At 39.7% G+C, this 21,575-nt stretch overlaps 1 protein-coding gene across 3 annotated transcripts in view; it reads left to right on the top strand.

Annotated features, from left to right (window-relative positions):
* Positions 1-21,575, top strand: part of PPARGC1A (PPARG coactivator 1 alpha) — a 141,042-nt gene that overhangs the window by 96,286 nt on the left and 23,181 nt on the right. For all 3 annotated transcript variants that reach the window (XM_077279963.1, XM_077279964.1, XM_077279965.1), the window contains one exon: positions 18,636-19,542. In XM_077279963.1, the coding sequence (XP_077136078.1) occupies positions 18,636-19,542 (907 nt within the window). The remainder of the gene's footprint in view (positions 1-18,635; positions 19,543-21,575) is intronic.

The raw sequence follows: 21,575 nt of genomic DNA on the forward strand, positions 1-21,575 counted from the left end.
CACTTGGGGGTTCAAAGTTCTCAACACATCTAGATAAGTTCCTTGGGGGGTCTAGTTTCCAATATGGGGTCACTTGTGGGGGGTTTCTACTGTTTAGGTACATTAGGGGCTCTGCAAACGCAATGTGACGCCTGGAGACCAATCCATCTAAGTCTGCATTCCAAATGACGCTCTTTCCCTTCCGAGCTCTGCCATGCGCTCAAACGGTGGTTCCCCCCCACATATGGGGTATCAGCGTACTCAGGACAAATTGAACAACAACTTTTGTTGTAAAAAAAAAAAGCAGCTTTATTAACATACCAAAAAGAGACAAAAGCCACAGCATCAAAAATGCAATAAAAATGCGTGAAAAAAATGGGCAATGAAAAAACGCAAGTGACCTAATTTACCTAACAGATGCAGGAATGGTACAGAAACACCAGAACACTAAAAAGTCACCTAACACTCATCATGGGAACTTAGCCTAAAAGGGTTGTCCTATAACAAATATACAGGATACATGATAAATGTATAATTACTGGGGATACGACTCCTATGATCGTCCCAAAGGATCCGTTGTAAATGCAGTGGTAGCGCGCGAGTGACCACAGCACCATTTACTGTCTGTAGGAGAGGTGGTCGTACCTGATCACTAACAATCCAGGTGCAGAGAGGATTCGGGTTTACCCCCACATATGGGGTATCGGCGTTCTCAGGACAAATTGTACAACAACTTTTGGGGTCCATTTTCTCCTGTTATCCTTGGTAAAATAAAACAAATTGGAGCTGAAGTAATTTTTTTGTGAAAAAAAGTTAAATGTTCATTTTTATTTAAACATTCCAAAAATTCCTGTGAAACACCTGAAGGGTTAATAATCTTCTTGAATGTGGTTTTGAGCACCTTGAGGGGTGCAGTTTTTAGAATGGTGTCACACTTGGTTATTTTCTATCATATAGACCCCTCAAAATGACGTCAAATGAGATGTGGTCCTTAAAAAAAAAATGGTGTTGTAAAAATGAGAAATTGCTGGTCAACTTTTAACCCTTATAACTCCCTAACAAAAAAAAATGTGTGTTCCAAAATTGTGCTGATGTAAAGTAGACATGTGGGAAATGTTACTTATTAAGTATTTCGTGTGACATATCTCTGTGATTTAATTGCATAAAAATTCAAAGTTGGAAAATTGCGAAATTTTCTAAATTTTCACCACATTTCTGTTTTTTTCACAAATAAACGCGGTTTAATATCAAATAAATTTTACCACTATCATGAAGTACAATATGTCTCAAGAAAACAGTGTCAGAATCACCAGGATCCGTTGAAGCGTTCCAGAGTTATAACCTCATAAAGGGACAGTGGTCAGAATTGTAAAAATTGGCCCGGTCATTAACGTGCAAACCACCCTTGGGGGTAAAGGGGTTAAGTGGAGAGACAAAAGTTGTCAGTTTTAGTCTAAAAGGTGAGCTAGAGTGAACAAAGAAGACTTTGTAGTGTAGATCCAGCCACTGGACCAGAAGCATAAAACAGTACGATGGTGTCCAGGTGGATACCGTCATTGTCAGCACATGAAAGAATTATGAAAATCTTGTAACACCAGTAAGAGGATGGGGTGAGATAAGATTCCTCTGCGAATACATAGTGTAGATACATACGTACAGGCCAGCGTTGTCAGGATGTGTTTGCCCGGCCATGGAGATGTGTGTTGGTTTCCTGTTCATCCATTGTCCCCGGCGGCCCCCAGGTCTGTTTGTTAGCAGAGGGGCTCATTAGCAGTTGCCAGGACAGGTAACAGGTAGCCCCTATCCTCTATCCATCTACATTGGAGTGACTTTTTGCTGGTCTGTTTGTTTGAAGCCTATGGAGCAGATGTCTTGTTGGCAAATCTGTCACTGACAACGGCTTATATATCTCTTTTTATGTGATATATGCAATTTAAACGCAAATTTGCTGATTCGGCTAACAAATGGCTGTAATGCCATTGTATTGCTGCGCTGATAGCCCTAAATCTTAGCTCTTTGCCAACAGATTACAAGAGCTTCATAAAGTGTTTTTTTTTATAGTTTTATCGGGGAAAATGTTTACATCAGCCTGGAACATTTGTCCTAGCGCTGGTTATAGTAAGCTATGTGTGCATAGATTTGATAAGCCGTAAAATGTCATTTCAATTATGAGACAAAAAAACATAAAACGTGCCTTTCATGTAAGTGAATTCTTTGTGGCGGACGAGGATTCTCGCGCGCCACGTATTATGTTATAGCTTCATTGTCACATTGTGTTTGTGGCGTCGTACTAACATGGCGTTCTAATAAAGTGTAATAAGGGACACGCTCGAGTTCAGGCCATAACCGTCCTCGCAGGAACATTGCCCTCGGTAATTATGCAGATATACTTGAGTGACCTTGAAGACGTCGTTCGTTGGGTGTCCTCTCAACCAAAGTTATTTTTCATTTGGTAGAATGAAGGACGCTTGGACGTTCTCCACGTCATGGAAGATCATTAGATAAAGGCTTCGCTTGTTGTCTCGTATCAGCCATTTATTTGTGAAATGTCTTTTCCAGGTTGGGAGATTTCATATTGTAGCTACATTCCCATTGAGTCATCAGGGTGCGAGAATCATTTCATTGGCTTGCATTATTATTATCATTTATATTTGCTAATGTATTAGTTTGGGGTTTTTTCTATTTTATGTTTGTTTTTTTTTTACTGTTGAGGAACCATTTAGAAACCAGAAGATATGGACAATGTTTGTTGTTCTTAGTAAAGGAGTAAAGTATTAACATCTCCGAGTGTTCAATTATAGGTGGACCTCAATGGGCTTGTGACTTCCTTCAGTCTTCTAACAATGAGACTATAAGGGGGCTGTCCCATGAATAACATAAAGGGAGTCCCAGCAAGGGGTTGTCGTATGGATCATATTTGTCACTTGTCCACAGGATAAATAAATGATTACTGTGAATTTGGTTGCTGAGACCCCCATTGATTGTAAGAACATGGGGCCCGAATCCTCTCTGCACCTGGATTGTTAGTGATCAGGTGCGACCACCTCTCCTACAGACAGTAAATGGTGCTGTGGTCACTCGCGCGCTACCACTGCATGTACAATGGGGTCTTTGGGACGATCATTGGAGTCGTATCCCCAGTAATCATACATTTATCATGTATCCTGTATATATGTTATAGGACAACCCTTTTAGGCGAAGTTCCCATGATGAGTGTTAGGTGACTTTTTAGTGTTCTGGTTTTTCTGTACCATTCCTGCATCTGTTAGGTAAATTAGGTTACTTGCGTTTTTTCATTGCCCGTTTTTTTCACGCGTTTTTATTGCGTGTTTGATGCTGTAGCTTTTGTCTCTTTTTGGTATGTTATATTTTTAATTAAGCTGCTTTGTTTTTGATACTTCCTGTTATTTGGGTTTGACAAAATTGTATTGATCTAGTCATTTGTGGATCACATGCATTTTTAATTAGTTTCCTCAAGGGAGAGAAAAAGGACTTGATCTCTCGCGCTACCTATTGGAAGTAGCAATCCTAAAAGTTAATATTGACTCATTAGCGAGCCTTGCAACATGACTTATGATAAAAGCAAACCAGAATCTCAATTTGACACATGTTTGGGGAGTGTTGCTTCTCATCAGTGCAAAGCATGAGATCTGATTTAGCTGTGTTAGAGGCCTCTGACTAAGATGATTAGTCCTCATAGTTTGTAAGCTTGCGAGCAGGACCCTCATTCCTCCTGGTATCTGTTTTGAACTGTGATTTCTGTTATGCTGTAATGTCTATTGTCGGTACAAGTCCCCTCTATAATTTGTAAAGCGCTGCGGAATATGTTGGCGCTATATAAATAAATATTATTATTATTATTATTATTATTAGTTTCCTTGCTGTATGTAGATAGAAGTCACCCTGCAAGAACTGGAAACATATGGTAAAACCAAATGGTATGCGTACACTGGCCAAGCCCGTCCAACCACTGCTTGGAGGTAGGGTGCTATAAGCTGCACATAAAGACAGAGCCAATAAAATCAGATAGTATCACAATATTAAAAGATTTCCCATGGATTATTCCATGAACATTTACATTGTCATGCACTACTAGTTCTCAAGTAGTTGACACAGGTGACCTTTCCATCCGATGAGGCTTATTGCTTTGGTCAATAAGTTATGTAAGATAAAGTAATCTAATATATAAAGCTGAATGTGTGTATGTATGTATGTGTGTGTGTGTGTATGTCCGGGATTGGCATCTGAACCGTCGCAGCTACAGCCACAAAATTTTGCACAGTCACACGTCTGGACCCCGAGAGCGTCATAGGCTATATTGTGAGGTGAAATTTTAACCCCGCGCTTTCCAATTCACCAAACAATTTTGCCCCTATCTACATAATGGGGAAAAAGTGAAAGGAAAAGTGTTGGAGGCGTCGCAGCTACAGGCCCAAAATTTTGCACAGTCACACGTCTGGACCCTGAGAGCGTCAAAGCTATGTTGTGAGGTGAAATTTTAACCCCGCGCTTTCCAATTCACCAAACAATTTTGCCCCTATCTACATAATGGGGAAAAAATGAAAGGAAAAGTGTTGGAGGCAAATTAACAGCTGCCAGATGTGAACAAGGGGGACTTAAAGAATGAGAGCGATGGCGCCAAAGAGTATATACTGTACAGTTGCTAACGTGGTGCCCCGACATGGGATACTCACCACACCACCACGGGGATATGAACACACACACAAAATGCGCCACACACTACCACATGCTCGAACACATACCACCCTCAGCGCACATTTCACCACACATACACCAACCTCGCCACATAAAAGTTGAAACACAAAAGTCGCCGCTCAAAACTCGCCACGCGCTAAACTCTCCACATGCAAAACTCGCCACACATGCAAAACTCACCTCATGGAAAACTCGCCACACGCAAAACTTGCACACGCGGAAAAATTGCCACATGCACAAAAGTTGCAACACATGCAAAAGTTGCCTCACACAAAACTTGCACATACTCAAAAGGCACCACACATAAAACTCGCCACGTGCAAAACTCGCCATGCGCAAAACTTGCTGCACACAACTTGCTACACTAACCTGTCACATGCAACTCGAGACAAAAAGTTGCTACACGCATGTCGCCACACAAAACTCATCTCACAAAAGTCGCTACATGCATGTCGCCACACGCAACTCAACACACACAACTTAACACACGAAACTCGCCCTAAAACACACACAAGTCTGGTATTATCCTTCAAAAATAAAAATCTGATTAATAAGCTGACAAACTACAAGAGCAACAAATGTACCATATAGGAATCCGGCAGCTGTCAGTCACATGACTAGTCTATTATGTGTATGTGTGAGCTAATATATACTGCCAGGGGGTGGGCTTACTGTTGGCTGGGGATTTATCAGGCTGCCAATTTAGCTTACAAATACTGAGGTAAAAATACTGACCAAATAACGTGTGAACGAGGTCTAATACAGGAGGAGATGACATACAGATATATACTATATACAGGAGGAGATGACACTCAGGTATATACTATTTACAGGGGAGATGACACACAGGTATATACTATATGCAGGAGGAGATGACACACAGATATATACTATATACAGGAGAGATGACACACAGGTATATACTATATAGAGGAGGAGATGACATACAGGTACATACTACATACAGCAGGAGATGACATACAGGTATATACTATATACATACGGAGATGACACACAGGTATATACTATATACAGGAGCAGACTACCTACAGGTATATAGTATATACAGGAGGAGATGACATACAAGTATATGCTATGTATAGGAGGAGATGACATACAGATATATACTATATACAGGAGGAGATGACACACAGATATATACTATATATAGGTGAGATGACACACAGGTATATACTATATACAGGAGGAGATTACATACAGGTATATACTATATATAGGAGGAGATGACATACAGGTATATACTATATACAGGGGAGATGACACACAGCAGGTATATACTATATACAGGGGAGATGACATACAGGTATATACTATATACAGGAGATGACATACAGGTGTATACTATATATAAGGGAGATGACAAACATGTATATACTGAGGTGAAAATGAGAGGTGTGAGGTGAAAATGAAAAGGTGTGAGTGCAAAATGAGAGGAGTGAGGGAAAATAGTGGAGTGATCGGAAAATGACAGATGTGAGGTCGAAATGACAAGTGTTAGGGGGGAATGAGAGGAGTGAGGGGGAAAATAAGAGGAGTGAGGGGGAAAATGAGAGGTGTGAGGGAGAAAATGAGAGATGTGAGGGGGAAAATGAAAGATGTGATGGGGAAAATGAGAGGCGTGATGGGAAAATAAGAGAAGTGAGGTGCTATAACTAACCACAGATATTTACTATGCCCAGGCAACGCCGGGCTCTTCAGCTAGCTTAGATTTACAATCTCCATGCTTTTCTCATGGTCAACTTTATGTGGCCTGTTCAAGAGTTGGAACAGCCAAAAATCTGTTTGTCTTTGCACCTGAAGGAAAAACTAAGAATGTCGTTTATCAAAAGGCTCTCGAATAAGTAGTAGAAGATTACTTCACATTACTTGGCCAATTTAGTTAAATCTGTGTGGAATATCTCTGGTGTTGAAATATATGTTGTAAAATGCTTCTATTAGCTTAGTTTTTGCCTTTTAATAATTACATTTCTATCTATTTGTTTTGTGTGTTTTTTTGTGCAGAATAAATTTTTGTTAACACATTCTATTTTGCTAACAGCAGTTATTACCCCGGGCGAAGCCGGGTAGTACAGCTAGTAATAAATATAAGTAATACTGAATGAGGCTATTGTAGCAGAATATTGTAGCCAGCCCTTATCATGTACTTATTGTATGTACACGGCTATTACAGGTTGTCAGGCCGTAATAAACACATCACTATTGTCAACGAGAGCTAGACAACGTTTAATTAATTAGCTCGTTTTCATCAAGTTTTCCCATTTTTCAGCAGCAATCACCTATGCGATTCAGCATGTAGCTGATATGTTATCTTACAGATTAGATAAGAAAGCCTAATAAACTGAACTCCTTTGTGTTTTCATGTTTTTTCACGTTTCAGCCCATTTCCCACGTGGTGTATATGTGACATAAGATTACATCCCGAATCGTCCGCTTATTCTAAACAGTATGAGCATTATGTGTGATAGTGACCCGTGCTCACGGAATGGCCATTGGGTCTGAGACTTACATATAAAAATGTTCCTGGTGTATAAGCAAAACATATCCCTACGATTCCCAGTCACCTGACCGTGGCCAAAAGAGCCTCTTTTTGGTCTTTGACGAGGTTGTACATATTGGTTTACCTATTTTTCAAACTGTATAGAGAAGCATAGTATGAATGGGTGACAGACGTGAGTGTATGCCCATACAGTGTCATAGGTTGGAGGCTCCAGGTGTGGACAGAAGAGGCAAGAACAATATGTGGACCCTTAGCAGCAGTCCACTAGCTCATTATCATGCACAATTCCACCTGCTTTGGAGGTGCCAGTAGGCCTCCTTACCTCTTAGGCCCCTTGCGGTTGCACCAATGGTATGTCCGCCCCTGGTTGGAGCCTTAAATTGCATTAATACATTTTGAGCATACACCTTCGGATAAAAGCGGGAACACCCTTCTATCACTGTATTTGGAGAGACTACAGCTGTAACATGTTTTTTAGTAGAGCATCTAATAAGTCCCACTTTCAAGAACCAATGTTGCCACCTTGACGTGACTGTCTGGTATCGCTTCAGCTGATAACAGTGGAGCCATTATTTAGTAAAGAGCCACTGACATATGGCAGTCATGTGTAGCAAAGGTACAGTATATGCAGCATTTTAACAGTTTGTTCACTGCATGGGCATAGTGATTGGAAGATACGTGAACAGTCAAGCGAACATGCTTCTCTCAGCAATCCCATGTCAACCATCATCATGAAAATATTGGGGATATCTGAATGTTATGGTCTTTCTCATGGATAGTCTAACCACTATTTGCTGTAGCCTAAAGTAGCATTCCTATAATAAAAAGTTACTTTGCTGATATAGTCAGACACTTTAAAAATGATCTGTACTTTCAGTAAAGTTTGCCTAAATCAATAGTACATGTGAATATAGGAATCTCTGTAATAACTCATCTGAGAATTCAGCTCCTTTCTTCACTTGTGAGACACTTCTTGTTACCCTTCTTTTTCCTGAACTCACCATCCACTCTGAAGAGTAACTCAACTTTGTCTTTCTCAGGACAAAACATTGTGCCGGCACAGTGAGATGTCAAGTTACACAGACTATTATTCTTCATAGAGATGATGGGCAGGGACATGAGGAGTGAAGAAGAGAATGAGAAAACGTGCAGAGGGAGACACAGAAAGATCGTGCGATATTTCTAACAATTTGTGTAACTCACCAATAGCTGGGTTCACATCTACACAGTTCAGTACTGTTGTCTAAGTTCCTCCATGTTGCTGCTCCTTTTCGCTGTGTACTAAGGAAATAGGAGAAGGAATCTATTCCTGCATGCTAGTTTTCTTCCACTCCAGTTTAGTATTAATTGCTAATTAAAAGATGGAGTCTGCAGGGGAGAAACGGATGAAAATGCAAGATACAAGTAATGTAATGGCCAGACGTAGTGTTATCCATCAGGCACACACGCATGACAACTTACTCAGAATTTTACTGAAAAGTACTGTTGCCCTTAAATGATTGTTGGGTGGCGGAGATCTGGGTTCTGCAACTACCACCTGATATCCTGTTTTTTCATGCACAAGAGTTCTTCTATCATTCAGGGAACTTTCGCACAATCTCGTTCACCACAGTCGGTGAAACACTGTGGGTGCGAAAAAGCTGTAATGTTTTCTGGACACTTTCTATGCAGAATGCCGTAACTTTTGATGGTGTAAAAACTTTAAGTCACAGTAGCTCCATAGACACAGGACCGATATGTGACCAGGAAGTAGACACTTATACACAAGACCACCAAATTATATTTTTGAGGTTATTTATTTATCTTGAAACTTTAGGCAGGTAAGGGGGCCCACTTCTATCACCAAAGCAGGTGGAATTGTTCACTATGATGAGCTATTGGGCTCCAAAGGGCCCATATATTGTTCTTGCACAGGGGCCCTCTTCTGTCTGTGTCCACCAGAGTAAGAGATGATACTTCACCATGATACACGATATTTGTGCATTCAGCCTGTGACTGCCTGTGACCTGTTCTACGCAGGTTTACCTGGGGAAAAGTGAACATCCCTTATCATTTTAGCATTTTTTTTCATGTTTGTGTTATGACATTTGATTCGCATCTTCGCAATTGATTGTTTACATATAGTATAAGAACAGCGAGGAAATATTCCACTGTAGAAAAAAATATCCAGACAAAATATGCCTAGCTTTCAGCTGCACCTGGTACAACTTGTTTCTGACATTTCCCAGCTCCGAACATCCATTTCTAGATGCGGAGGATTAAAATTGTTCGTCTCCTCTCCAATCCGAGTGTTTGTTTCTTAAGTCTTCCCGTTGTTTCCTTGTTGTCGTCTCGGCGGATATTGTTGTTTACAAATTGTAAGATGTACATCTTTAAAGATAAAAATGGCTGTCGCTGGCTGTGTATGCCCATTACTTTGTCGTCTTTGTGTCACCGGAGACCTGAGCCTGTTTTTTTTTGCCTCGGGCAGATGCAGCCGTGCTAGTCTCTGACAGTCTTTGTATTAAATGATTTTGCCTCGTCGCTGCCAATGTGGCCGGGTTTGTAAGTCATCAGGGGAATACAACTTGCAGTCTGTAGCTTATGCTGATTTATGGTTGATGCTGGTTCACAGTTTATACTGGTTCATCCTTATGCTGGTTCGTGGCTTAAACTGGTTTCCTACTTATGCCGGTTCATGTTTGGATTAGCGTAAATTAGAATTATGCTTCATCGCTCATGCCGGTTGGTGACATATGCTGCTCAGTTACTTATTTTATTCTGACGGACATTTCTTTCTAATAACGCTTCTTATTGTAAAAGCAGCAGGTGGTTGTAATAGACTGAACTCTACAGCGCTGCTATTCCTCTGCCTCTTAAAGACGATATAAAGATGTTTGGGAAATGAATGTGGTGCATAGAAAGATAATATTTTGGTTATTTTTATTGATTATGTTATTCATTCTTGTATAATATTATGTCTAATTTATTATTCTTTTTAATTTTATTTTTTGACTATTATTATAGCATTTATTTTTTTTGGGGGGGTCTGTGTATTCTGGCTAGTAGTGTCATAGTATTTGCTTGAAACATTTCTATCACTTTATCTCAAAAAATATATTACCCATTTTAAAGTCGTATTTCTAAGCAATCTAGTAGCTATAGAGGCAGCTAGAGGTTCTTAAATGGGTTTTTTGGCCTTAGTCTACAAGTCTGCAGTCACTCTAGGTGACTGCAGACTTGTGAATGTTCATATTGTGTGCACTGCACGCTGTGAGGAGGCCAGGAGTGGTGTGACCTAAAGTATGTGATTGACAAGCATGTGGTTATGTGCTGATTAGATAGGCATGGCTTCTCTCAATGCAAGGTCATTGAGCCAGGCTGGACACAGTCTAGTCGGAATGTGGCCAAAGTCTTCAAGTTGCATATTTGTTGTCACATGATCGCCTGCTCCTGGCGCCGAGAACGGTGAATCCTCGCAGAGCGCTTTGTGAGTATTCACAAGTCTGCAGTCACATAGTGACTGCAGACTTGTAGCCCAAGACCAGACAACCTTTTTAAGGCACATTCATACATCACAATTATCGGAAGCAAATAATTTTCCTGATAATTGAGCAGCGCAACCAGACTATTAGTCACCGGACTAATAGGTAAAGTGCTCGTTCATTGCAGAAATTTATTTTTAAGCTTACTTAAACATCATCAACCTCGGCAGCACATTGTCCTATGTTAACAGGTCCTGTGCTGCAGAGAACAGTGACAGCTTATGTGCCCAGTATGATTCATTAAGAATCATTCTGTTCACATCAACATTGCGGTCAGCGTGTCTAAACAGGCTATTAAATGACCTCCTATCGGCAAACATGTAGTCGATTGTTAAAACTCGTTTAGATGAGAACTATACTTTCAGCAAACTTTGGATAAATTAATAGTATAAGTAAATGTAAGAAATAAAACACATCTTATCAGAGAAATGTTTTTCTTTCTCTTATTATGAACCACTTCTTCCCCTCTCCCATTTTGTCAGCTCATTATTCTGAGTGTTTACTGTATGGGCAATATCATAACAGCTAGTGTCTACCCACTAGCTCAGAGTCAATTGCAAATTAGTGATAGAGCCAGCAGCAAGAAAAACTGGAGAAAATGGAGGATGCAGAAAGCATATAATGGCCAGAAATAATATGTTCTTCCTAATGTACCCACGCATGACCGCTTATTCTGAAAAGTTACTTTAAAGCTTTAAAGTATAGTTTATTTGAAATTGCATTCCTGTTAATTATTAAATGTTTATTATATCATGTATATGGCCTGTGTAGGGATCATCTAGAGATTAGCTGATAACTGCGGGAGTAGCAGCTGAAATCCTCACTGTTCAGCTTTTATCAATTCCCATAGAGAGGTGGTGTTACATAGAACTCATTCCAAAAAATAGGCAATTATGTAATACAGGGATGCACAATAGTTTTTGGTCCAAGCAACACAAGCAAATTTAAAGTGATATTTAGAGAACTACATCACCAGAACCACTATCAGTATATAAATACATTATCAGAACCAAGTGTGAGTAGTTTTGAAAATGATTTTCTGCCTCGTTTCTGCTCCCAGTTTGAATACACCCAAATTTACACTAACTTTTAAGAGCAGAAACTCAACTAAATCCACTTCATAATCTCAAAACTAAGGTTTCGTGTTTTTTCAGTTTTAGCATAGCCATGAAACACGTTTTGGAATGCTACATGTGGAGAAGACCAGAATCATTTTCAATACATGAATTCACCACCTAAATCACCATCAGTACATGAATACAGCACCAGAACCACTATCAGTACATAAATACATCACTAGGACATCATCATTACATATATACAGCACCAGAGCCACCATCAGTACAGGAATACATCACCAAGCTTAGTACAGTGATCAATTGCAGTTTTAGGTCATCCCTATATACACTTATATCATGTGAACTTGCAAGTTCCAGTATGTCCTTAACAATGTTACCTGTCATCATCAGATTGTAGACTATACAGGAACTTTAGTACTGATGAGACTTAGTCAGTGTTACAAATAAACACTTGCATCCAGGTAATTTATAGGTGACATCTTCTCTGATTAAAGTTATTTCCATCTCTTTTTTTCTTTCTTTCTTTTTGTCATAGTACAGATGCCATAACGATGTTTGACATCCATAGCTTGTCTCTTCAGACTTCCCTCTTCTCTGGTCTTTGGTAGCAGTTTCTGACATAATGCCATTAAAAATAAAAGTATCGTTATAATGATCAACAAATTATAATATTTCCCATGCTGTGCCCCTGAATAAATAATTGCCACTCTACATAATGTCCCTCCCCCACTCTGCCCCTCTCCATAATGTCTCCCTACACTGCTCCTGTTTATAATAAAAATCTGCATGTAGTAGCACAGTTCTTTCTCAAAGAGGGTTTTTTTTGTAGGAAACCTCCTTTTGTTGTCCATGTACCATTAGAGCGCATGAACATGCTGGTAATATACTCCTTGTCACTATACAGCCCTCCAAAGCTAAGTAGGCATCCCCAAAAAAATATTCAGGTATTATCATTTAGATGGCACAACAGCCTCCATAGTTACTAAACATTTATGGAACATTAGTCTTTTTAGAAATCTCAATTTGTTATCATCTATATCACAAACAACTAATTGTTTCCCATAAATCTTTCTCGAATTATTGAGATCAAAATGTGCATTTTGCAACCTCAGAAAAGGCATTCGAAAAATAATGATTGTTGAGCGCGTATAACCGGCAAAAGATCTGAGTGCAAAAAAATCTGTAAGTGTGAGTGATATAGAGGCACTTGTTTATTATAGAACACATTTCAATGCAGTAATCATAAATACTGCTAAGGTTGTGCTCCGCTGAAATATGGCCTACATAGTGTTGATTGTTTGTGTTATGTGATTTGTCTGACACCCATTACATTCTGGGTAATGGCAGCTATTTGTTGCTGTGCGCAGCAGGCTCCTTTGACAAAAGAAAATAGACAGCAATAAAAACCATAGTCAGAATTTCATTCTGAGAGCAGCTTCACTGCCTATAGTTTGTGCAAGTGTGATAACAGTGTTCTGCACCGTCTTTTGTCAGTTCGCAGCCTGTAACAGTCACCTGTCTTTTCATAAATCTGGCAGTGCTCAGTAGCGGCAAACAAAACATTTTTGGGAAGAACGCCCTCAAAAAATGAAGGGTCAGATTTTGACCGTTTGAGATTTAAGCACTTGTACTAAAGTCTGAATCTGCTCATCAATAAGTGCACATGGAAATTGCTCATCAAACACTTCCATCAGATATGTGGGTGAAACATAAGGCCACTTTACTACGATAGGTTTTTCTTCAGTTTTGTATGCTACATATTTTTGAATAAATGCAAGTAGCCTATTTTACATAATATGTGCAGAAAATCTGTGACATCAAAAACTCACCAAAAGCTAATCGTGGGAACGTAGCCTTATGGTGCCAAAAGCAGTCACCTAAGGTTGACCATACACATTAGATGGCTGACATCCATCTCAGCCAACTCTCCCATACACAGTAGCGCTAGTTTGGCTCCTGTGTTCTCTGTAAGAAAACTGCTGACTGATACATCTTATCTCAAATAGAACAATGCAATCAGGAGTCCAAAGTCAGACATGTCTGATCAACATCTCTCCCGACCATCAGTTGACCGGCACCCTATACACGTTAGACCATTGGTCGAGCACATAGAAATCGGCAAATTCGGCAGAACTTAGTTTAATGTGTATTGGGGTTTTAAGCCTGAAAAATGTCAGTGAAACTAGCCAACTATCTTATCTGTATGGAAGTCTCCTAACTATCCCCCGATAAACGATGTTGACGGAAAGAAAGATTGGGCTTGTTCATTTTCATCTCCCTTTATTTTTTTCCTTGGAAGAGAGAGTCATCTATCAGAGGTGTCTGAGAAGCACGTAGTCCCATCTCGGCATTAAGAAGACATGTTCAGCTGAGCCGAATGTGCATGAGTATTGCAGGGTCGGGAGGAATAGCTGTTGGCTGAATTCTCAACTATTGAAGATGTTTAGGCATCGTCATCATAGGGCTTGCAAAATCCAGGGGTGACAGGATTGCCGCCTGTGCTTTTAATGACCTTTTAAAGTTTTACAATTTTATAAGTATTTGCTATGGGATATTAACGGGCACTGTCGCTCCACTATCTTCCACGTTGGGTGATGAGCAGGTCCAGTGCCGTGACGTCTACTGCTACCTGCTGGGTATGTACAACACTTCTGCACACAACCCAGCAGGTATCAGCAGTCGTGAACGGCTCTGCTCCCTTCCCAGTGCAGAAGTGAGCTGACCATAGACATGGGTGACTTTTCTAAGGAATCCGCCCACAGTCTGTATGGGAAGCTATCTAATTTTACAAGGTCTGTCAACAGGGATTAAAAAGATTGAGCAAGCTATATTTTTTTGCATATATATTGTATATTGATAATTATTGCAAATTACCTATGGAAATATATTTTGCCTACCAGATAATCCGACCTGCAGACCATTGGTTGTTTTAACATATAGATGGTCATCATGAGGAAGACCCCACTGAGAAGGATAGCCGTCTTATGATCATGGCAATCATTTTTCCTGTAAATATAGTTCACATAGTAGCAAAACATCTACAGACGAGCATCCTAATATATAATACTGAATTATCAGAACATTTATATGACTGTAGGCACCACAGCTGCAGCCTGGAAGTCATGCTGATCAATGCAAAATGCCTGAACTAATATACCAGACGCGGATACATTAGCGTATCTCACACCGGCTCATGTTTAGAAGATAATATCAAGAGGTCTCAATCACTCAAACAAAACAAGGCTGCATTGTGCAATAGGGTAAATGGAGTCATCTCTAGCACTTAAAAACCATGGAAACACTTTAATAGCACCAAAAAAAGATTCACTAATATGCATTTTATACTCTGAATAACTCATACTAAAAAAATAACCGCATAACCGATCACAGCACCTTTCCGAATGTGCAGAGATAATGCTTCTAATCAGTGATCCTATGCTTCTTATATAATGGGCTGTACTAGTCAACCATAGTACTAGAGGAACATCAGACTTGTAGGAGCCATTTCGACATCTCTAGTATTAAGTAGTATTTTCAGGGTAGTTGTAAACAGGGTTGGAATATCTCACCAGAGACGTGGCAGACCAGTAGGAGCCATTAGACATTCTCTGTATGTCGTGTTTTTGGGGTAAGTCTGCAAAGGGTTGTATTAGCCAATTACTGGACCAGACGACTTACTGCTACAGGGAGCCATTAGACCTTCCCTGTATGTCGTGTTTTTGGGGTAAGTCTGCAAAGGGTTGTATTAGCCTATTATTGGACCAGACGACTTACTGCTACAGGGAGCCATTAGACATTCTCTGTATGTCGTGTTTTTGTGGTAAGTCTACAAAGGGTTGTATTAGCCTATTATTGGACCAGACGACTTACTGCTACAGGGAGCCATTAGACATTCTCTGTATGTCGTGTTTTTGTGGTAAGTCTACAAAGGGTTGTATTAGCCTATTATTGGACCAGACGACTTACTGCTACAGGGAGCCATTAGACATTCTCTGTATGTCGTGTTTTTGTGGTAAGTCTACAAAGGGTTGTATTAGCCTATTATTGGACCAGACGACTTACTGCTACAGGGAGCCATTAGACATTCTCTGTATGTCGTGTTTTTGGGGTAAGTCTATAAAGGGTTGTATTAGCCACCCACAGTCCCAGAGGAGTATCAGACTAGTAGGCACCATTAGAAGATGTCCTGTTTTTTACGTAGATCTATAAAGAGTTGTATTAGTCAACCTCAGTTAACAGAGTAGTATCAGACTAGTGGGAGCCTTTAGAGGTTCTTCTGTATGTTATGTTTTTGGGGTTGGTCTATAAAGTGTTGTATTAGCCATCCACAGTACCAGTATTAACCAAACACCAGTACCACAGGCTACTAGGAACCATTACACGTTCTTCTGTAGTTAGGTTAAGTCTACCGAGGGGTGTATACCACAGTACCAAAGGAGTATGAGATTAGTAGGACTCAATTTGATTTCATGTTATGTACTATTTTAGGGTAGGATTGTACAGGGTTGTATCAGCTAATGACACTACCATATGTTTGTAAAAGGAATCTGTCAGCAGTTTTTTTTGCCTTGAAATCTGAGAGCAGCATGATATATGGGCAGAAAGCCTGATTCTAGCAATGTATCACTTACTGGGCAGATTTGTGCAGTTTTGATGAAATCCCTGTTTTCTCTGCTGTAGTTGCAGCAGTGCTGTGAATGCTGAGCCTTGTATGATCCCACCCACACCACTGATTGGCAGCTTTCTAGCAAGCTGCCAATCAGTGGTGAGGGCGGAGTTACACAGATTATCTAGACTGCCTTACACATGAAACCTAGTCGAGCAGTGACATTCTCATGATGATAAAACACTGATTGTTTTGAAACTGCAAGATGCTAAACAAGTGAGGCATCTCTGGAATCAGGCACCCCACCCCTACATTTTGCTGTTCTCAGATTTAATAAAAACCTACTGACAGATTACTTTTAAGGTAGATATATCTAGGGTTGAACAGTCCTACCAGTATACCAGAGCTGGTCTTCAGAATGTTTCCTTTACTGGGCACAAGGTATCCTGCTGGTCTGTAACTACCGATGATGCTGATATTTGGCTTGTTTCATGGTGTCGGCGGAGAGATAGGGTGAATTGAATCTGGTGACACTTTTCCCTGAATCACTCTTCTATTTCTCAAGTATTTTTAGATTCTTTTGTCATTTCATTTTTAATGAACTTTATCATTAAAAACATCAGGATATAATTATGCTCTTTTAATATCAATAGCCTGGTGCGTCTGTACACATAATTACTTATTAGTACTAATTATAATTGTTTTTTTATTTGAAAAGAAATGCACAGAAAGTAAATGGAGAAAATCATTTTATTTACATCCCCTATAGCTAATGATTTAACATTATTACTTCTCGTTTTGCATTTTAATTGAGCAAATTACATAAGTTGAGGAAAATTAAACCCCCATCTTATCGCCTTGCCGGATGCTCGGCTTTTCATTGTTAGTGAGTTGCTTCATTTTTGGTACACAAATACTTGTGTTAATCATGAGCAGGAAATAATAACGAACTGTAGAGTAATGATATTGAGCCTCTTCCGTATAATTATCTGCATGATGTATTAGTACATGGTAATGAGCTGGTATTGTTTATGTATGAGGTATATAGTAGTTTAAAAACAGAAGATCATGTGGTCATAGAGAATTGTAAATTTATTGGTATGTAAAGCTACCAATAATTTTTAAGTAGTTATGAACCAATTGATCATAAAAGTTGGCCAGTACTTTTTTGTTGATGGCCTACCCTTAGAATAAGCCATCAAAGTTTGATCGGTTGATCACAGATGCTGCCAGAATACTGCTGCAGCTCCTTGAAAATTATAGTGGCCGCGGCCGGGTACTGCAACTCCACCCCCTATGGATCTGCAGCACCTGGCTGCGGCCACTGTAGAAATCACAGAGGTGCTGGGTTCCAGCAGTATCCCAAAATTTCCGGGCACTGCCAGTAACAGCTTATCGGCAAGGGTGCCCTCACTGATCACATGTTGATGGCCTAACCTAAGAATAGGCCATAAATAACAAAGTACTGGCCAACTTCTTTAAGCTGACAATTGTTCCTCTGGACTTTCCCATGGATGCTCAGTTCTGCTGAGCAAACATCTGTTTTTAAAAATGAGAAGGAAGTACGTAGCTGCCAGCTCCTGTTAGGTGACGTTAGATTGTCTCCTGTTAGAATAAAAGGAAAAATAGAGAAATATGGAGCGCACTCAGCGTTAATGAGAGGGTGCAGGTTTTGAATTGGTAGACCCAAGTTGTAGACTTGTAGAAAATCAACCACACTCACACAAAGGATTTCAGTTTGATGCTGGTTTATTTAACACAATAGTTCACCGTTGATATCCTACAAAACACCGACAAATTTGAAAAAGACCTGGGACATGTCGAATGTCAAGCTTCTAGCACTACTTGTCACTTTTCTGTCCCTTACCCAGGACTATGTTGAACTATTGTGTTAAATAAACCAGCATAAACTGAAATCCTTCGTGTGAGTGTGGTTGATTTTCTACAAGAATAAAAGGAAAGGACATTGTGAAATTCAACATGTCCAACCTTTTTTTTTTTCACATTATTTGGAAAGAATTTAGACACTCTTATATGCATTAAATAATTGGCTGGTCCCACTGAAATTGTCCAGTTCGGAAAATGCATGGCTGCATTTAAGGTACCAACCTTAGCTAGCAACATGGCACCTCTATTTGTTTGATTGGTTATAAATGATGGAAATACTAGAATGGCTATTGAGGGTATAAATTCTTTCTTTTTTTTAATTTTAGGACTAACCCCACCAACAACCCCACCTCATAAAGCCAACCAAGATAACCCATTCAGGACTTCTCCAAAGCCGAAGTCTTCTTGTAAGTCTGGTGTGCCACCCGCTAAGAAATCTCGTTACATTGAGTCTTCCAGCATCCAAGTAATTAACTCAAAAAAGGGTCCTGAACAATCCGAACTATATGCACAGCTTAGCAAAACCTCTGTGGTCATTGGACAAGACGAGAAAAAGGTGAAGAGACCTAGTTTACGGCTTTTTGGAGACCATGACTACTGTCAGTTTATGAATTCAAAATCAGAAATACATATTAGCTTATCACAAGATTTACAGGCCTCAAGACAACTTGAATGTAAAGATTCCCTGCCCGGGAAAAAATCACAAGTCTGTTCATTAAAAAATCAAAAGGAAAGTCCAAAAGACAGTTTTGAGGGAACCATGACAAGCTCTCAGAACTGCAGTCGCAAACCACTGCAAGACCAGGAAATCCGTGCAGAACTCAATAAGCACTTTGGAGACCCAACCCAAGCGGTTTATGAAGACGAAAACAAAAACAGTGACCTGGGAAACAATGGTTACAATGATGATCAGTTCTCTAGACTACCTATGTTTTTAACGTCTGGACTGGGTATGGATAGCTTGTTTGATGACAGCGAGGATGAGAATGATAAACTGTGTTATTCCTGGGATGGAATGCAATCCTATTCATTATTTGATGTATCACCATCTTGTTCATCCTTCAGTTCTCCAAGCAGATATTCTGTATCCCCACCAACATTCTTATTTTCACAAAGGTCACAACGGATTTGTTCTCGATCAAGGTCTAGATCTTTTTCTCAACATAGATCATGTTCACAGTCTCCATATTCACGTTCAAGATCCAGATCACCATCAAGCAGATCTTCATCAGGGTAGGTAAAAAGTAATGATATTATGAAGGATTTTATTAGACCTTTGATGTCCTGCTAAAAGCCTTGATCACATATCGACGTGTTTCGCTCTTGTTATGATATAAAATAGGCGAGAAGAATAAAAATATGCGTGGCAACCATGCCGTGGCAACCATGCTATCGTAACCCAACTTTATAGTGTTGTTAAACTTGCTGGCTATTAAGTCGGGGACAAAACTAAGTTTTAAAAACTTGTCTTTTCTTAATTCTTCTCTTACCCTGGGCTTATTCTGTGATGATATGACCAGCTGTGGAATGAAACTATGAGTTTGTGATAAATTTTTTCCACATTTTTTCACATTATATCCAAAAATGTAAATGTGTTTTATTGGGGTTTTATGTTATGTATACCACCAGTAAGAAGCCAGTATTTGTAAAGTGTAAATGAAATGGCACATGGTTTCTAAATATTTTAAAAATATAAGTTTGAAAATTGTAATGTGCATTTGTATTCAGCCCCTCCTAGTCAATACTTTGTAGGACCACCTTTCGCTGCAGATACTGCTGCAAGTCTTTTGTAGTCTGTCTCTACCAGCTTTGCACATCTAGAGGCTGAAATGTTTGCCCATTCTACTGTGCACACTAGCGTTAGCCGAGTGAGACTGGTTGGAGGCTTCCATGACCAGCAATTTTCAAGTCTTGCCACAGATTCTTAATGAGATTTAGGTCTGGACTTTGACTGGGCCAATCACACACATAAATATGCTTTGATCTAAACCAATCCATTGCAGCTATGGAAGTATGTTTAGGGTCCTGTTGGAAGGTGAACTTATGCCTCAGTCTCAAGTATTTTGCAGCTTCTAGCAGGTTTTCCTCCAGGATTGCCCTGTATTTAGCTCCATCCATTTTCCCACCAACTCTGACCAGCTTCTCTGTCTCTGTTGAAGAAAAGCATCTCCACAGCATGATGCTGCCACTACCATGTTTGACGGTGCCGGTGGGGATGATGTTTTCAAGATTATGTGCAGGGGTAATTTTCCACCACACATAGCGTTTTGCATTTAGCTCAAAATGTTTGACTTTAGTCTCATCTGAACAGAGCACCTTCTTCCAAAAGCTAGCTGTGTCCCCTATTAGCTTTTTGCAAACTGCAAACTTGACTTCTTATGGCTTGCTTTCAAAAAATGCTTTCTTCTTGCCACTATTCCATAAAGGTCAGGTTTGTGGAGTATACATCAAATAGCTGTCCTGTGGACAGATTCTCGCATGTGAACTCTGGATCTCTGCATCTCCTCCAGGGGGACAGTGGGCCTCTTGGCTGCTTCTCTAATTAGTGCTCTCCTTGTTTGGGATGTCAGTTTAGGTGCCATATCTTAGGTTTGTAGTTGTGCCATACTCCTTCCATTTTTGGAAGATGGATTGAACAGTGTTCCATGAGACGCTTGGGCTATTTTGTTATAATCTAACCCTGCTTTACTTTACTACACAACTTTATCCCTGACCTGTCTGGTGAGTTCCTTGGTTTTCATTGTACTGTTTGATGCATAATGTTCTTAAACAAACCTCTGAGGCATTCACTGAGCTTCTGTGGTGACACCGAGAATAAACTACAGGCATGTGGACTCAATTTACAAATTATCTGATTTCTGGAGGCAATTGGTTACTCATGATTTTTCTTAAGGGTATCAAGACTACAGTAGGCTAAACACAAATGCAGCTCACAATTTTTTATATTTTAAAAAAACCTATCATTTCCTTTACACTTCAAAAATATTTGCTACTTTGTGTTGGTATATCCCACAAAATCCCAATAAAATGCATTTCAGTTTGTGGCTTTAATGTAAAAAGGTGTGGAAAATTTCTGTTTTGATAATGTTGTTCAATTGGAGTCCTTAACAAAATTTAAGAAAAAGAAAGGGTGGAAAGATCTGTATTTTTATGTAGCCAGTAATGTATGGCCACCAAGATTGTAATCTTTATATTGATTTATCTGCAAGAATGAAAGATATTATCAGCTACTAATAATTATTTGGTGTTCGAGGCCAACCAAGCAA

This window comes from Ranitomeya variabilis, chromosome 1 (assembly GCF_051348905.1).
Source record: "Ranitomeya variabilis isolate aRanVar5 chromosome 1, aRanVar5.hap1, whole genome shotgun sequence".
Lineage (NCBI taxonomy): Eukaryota > Metazoa > Chordata > Amphibia > Anura > Dendrobatidae > Ranitomeya > Ranitomeya variabilis.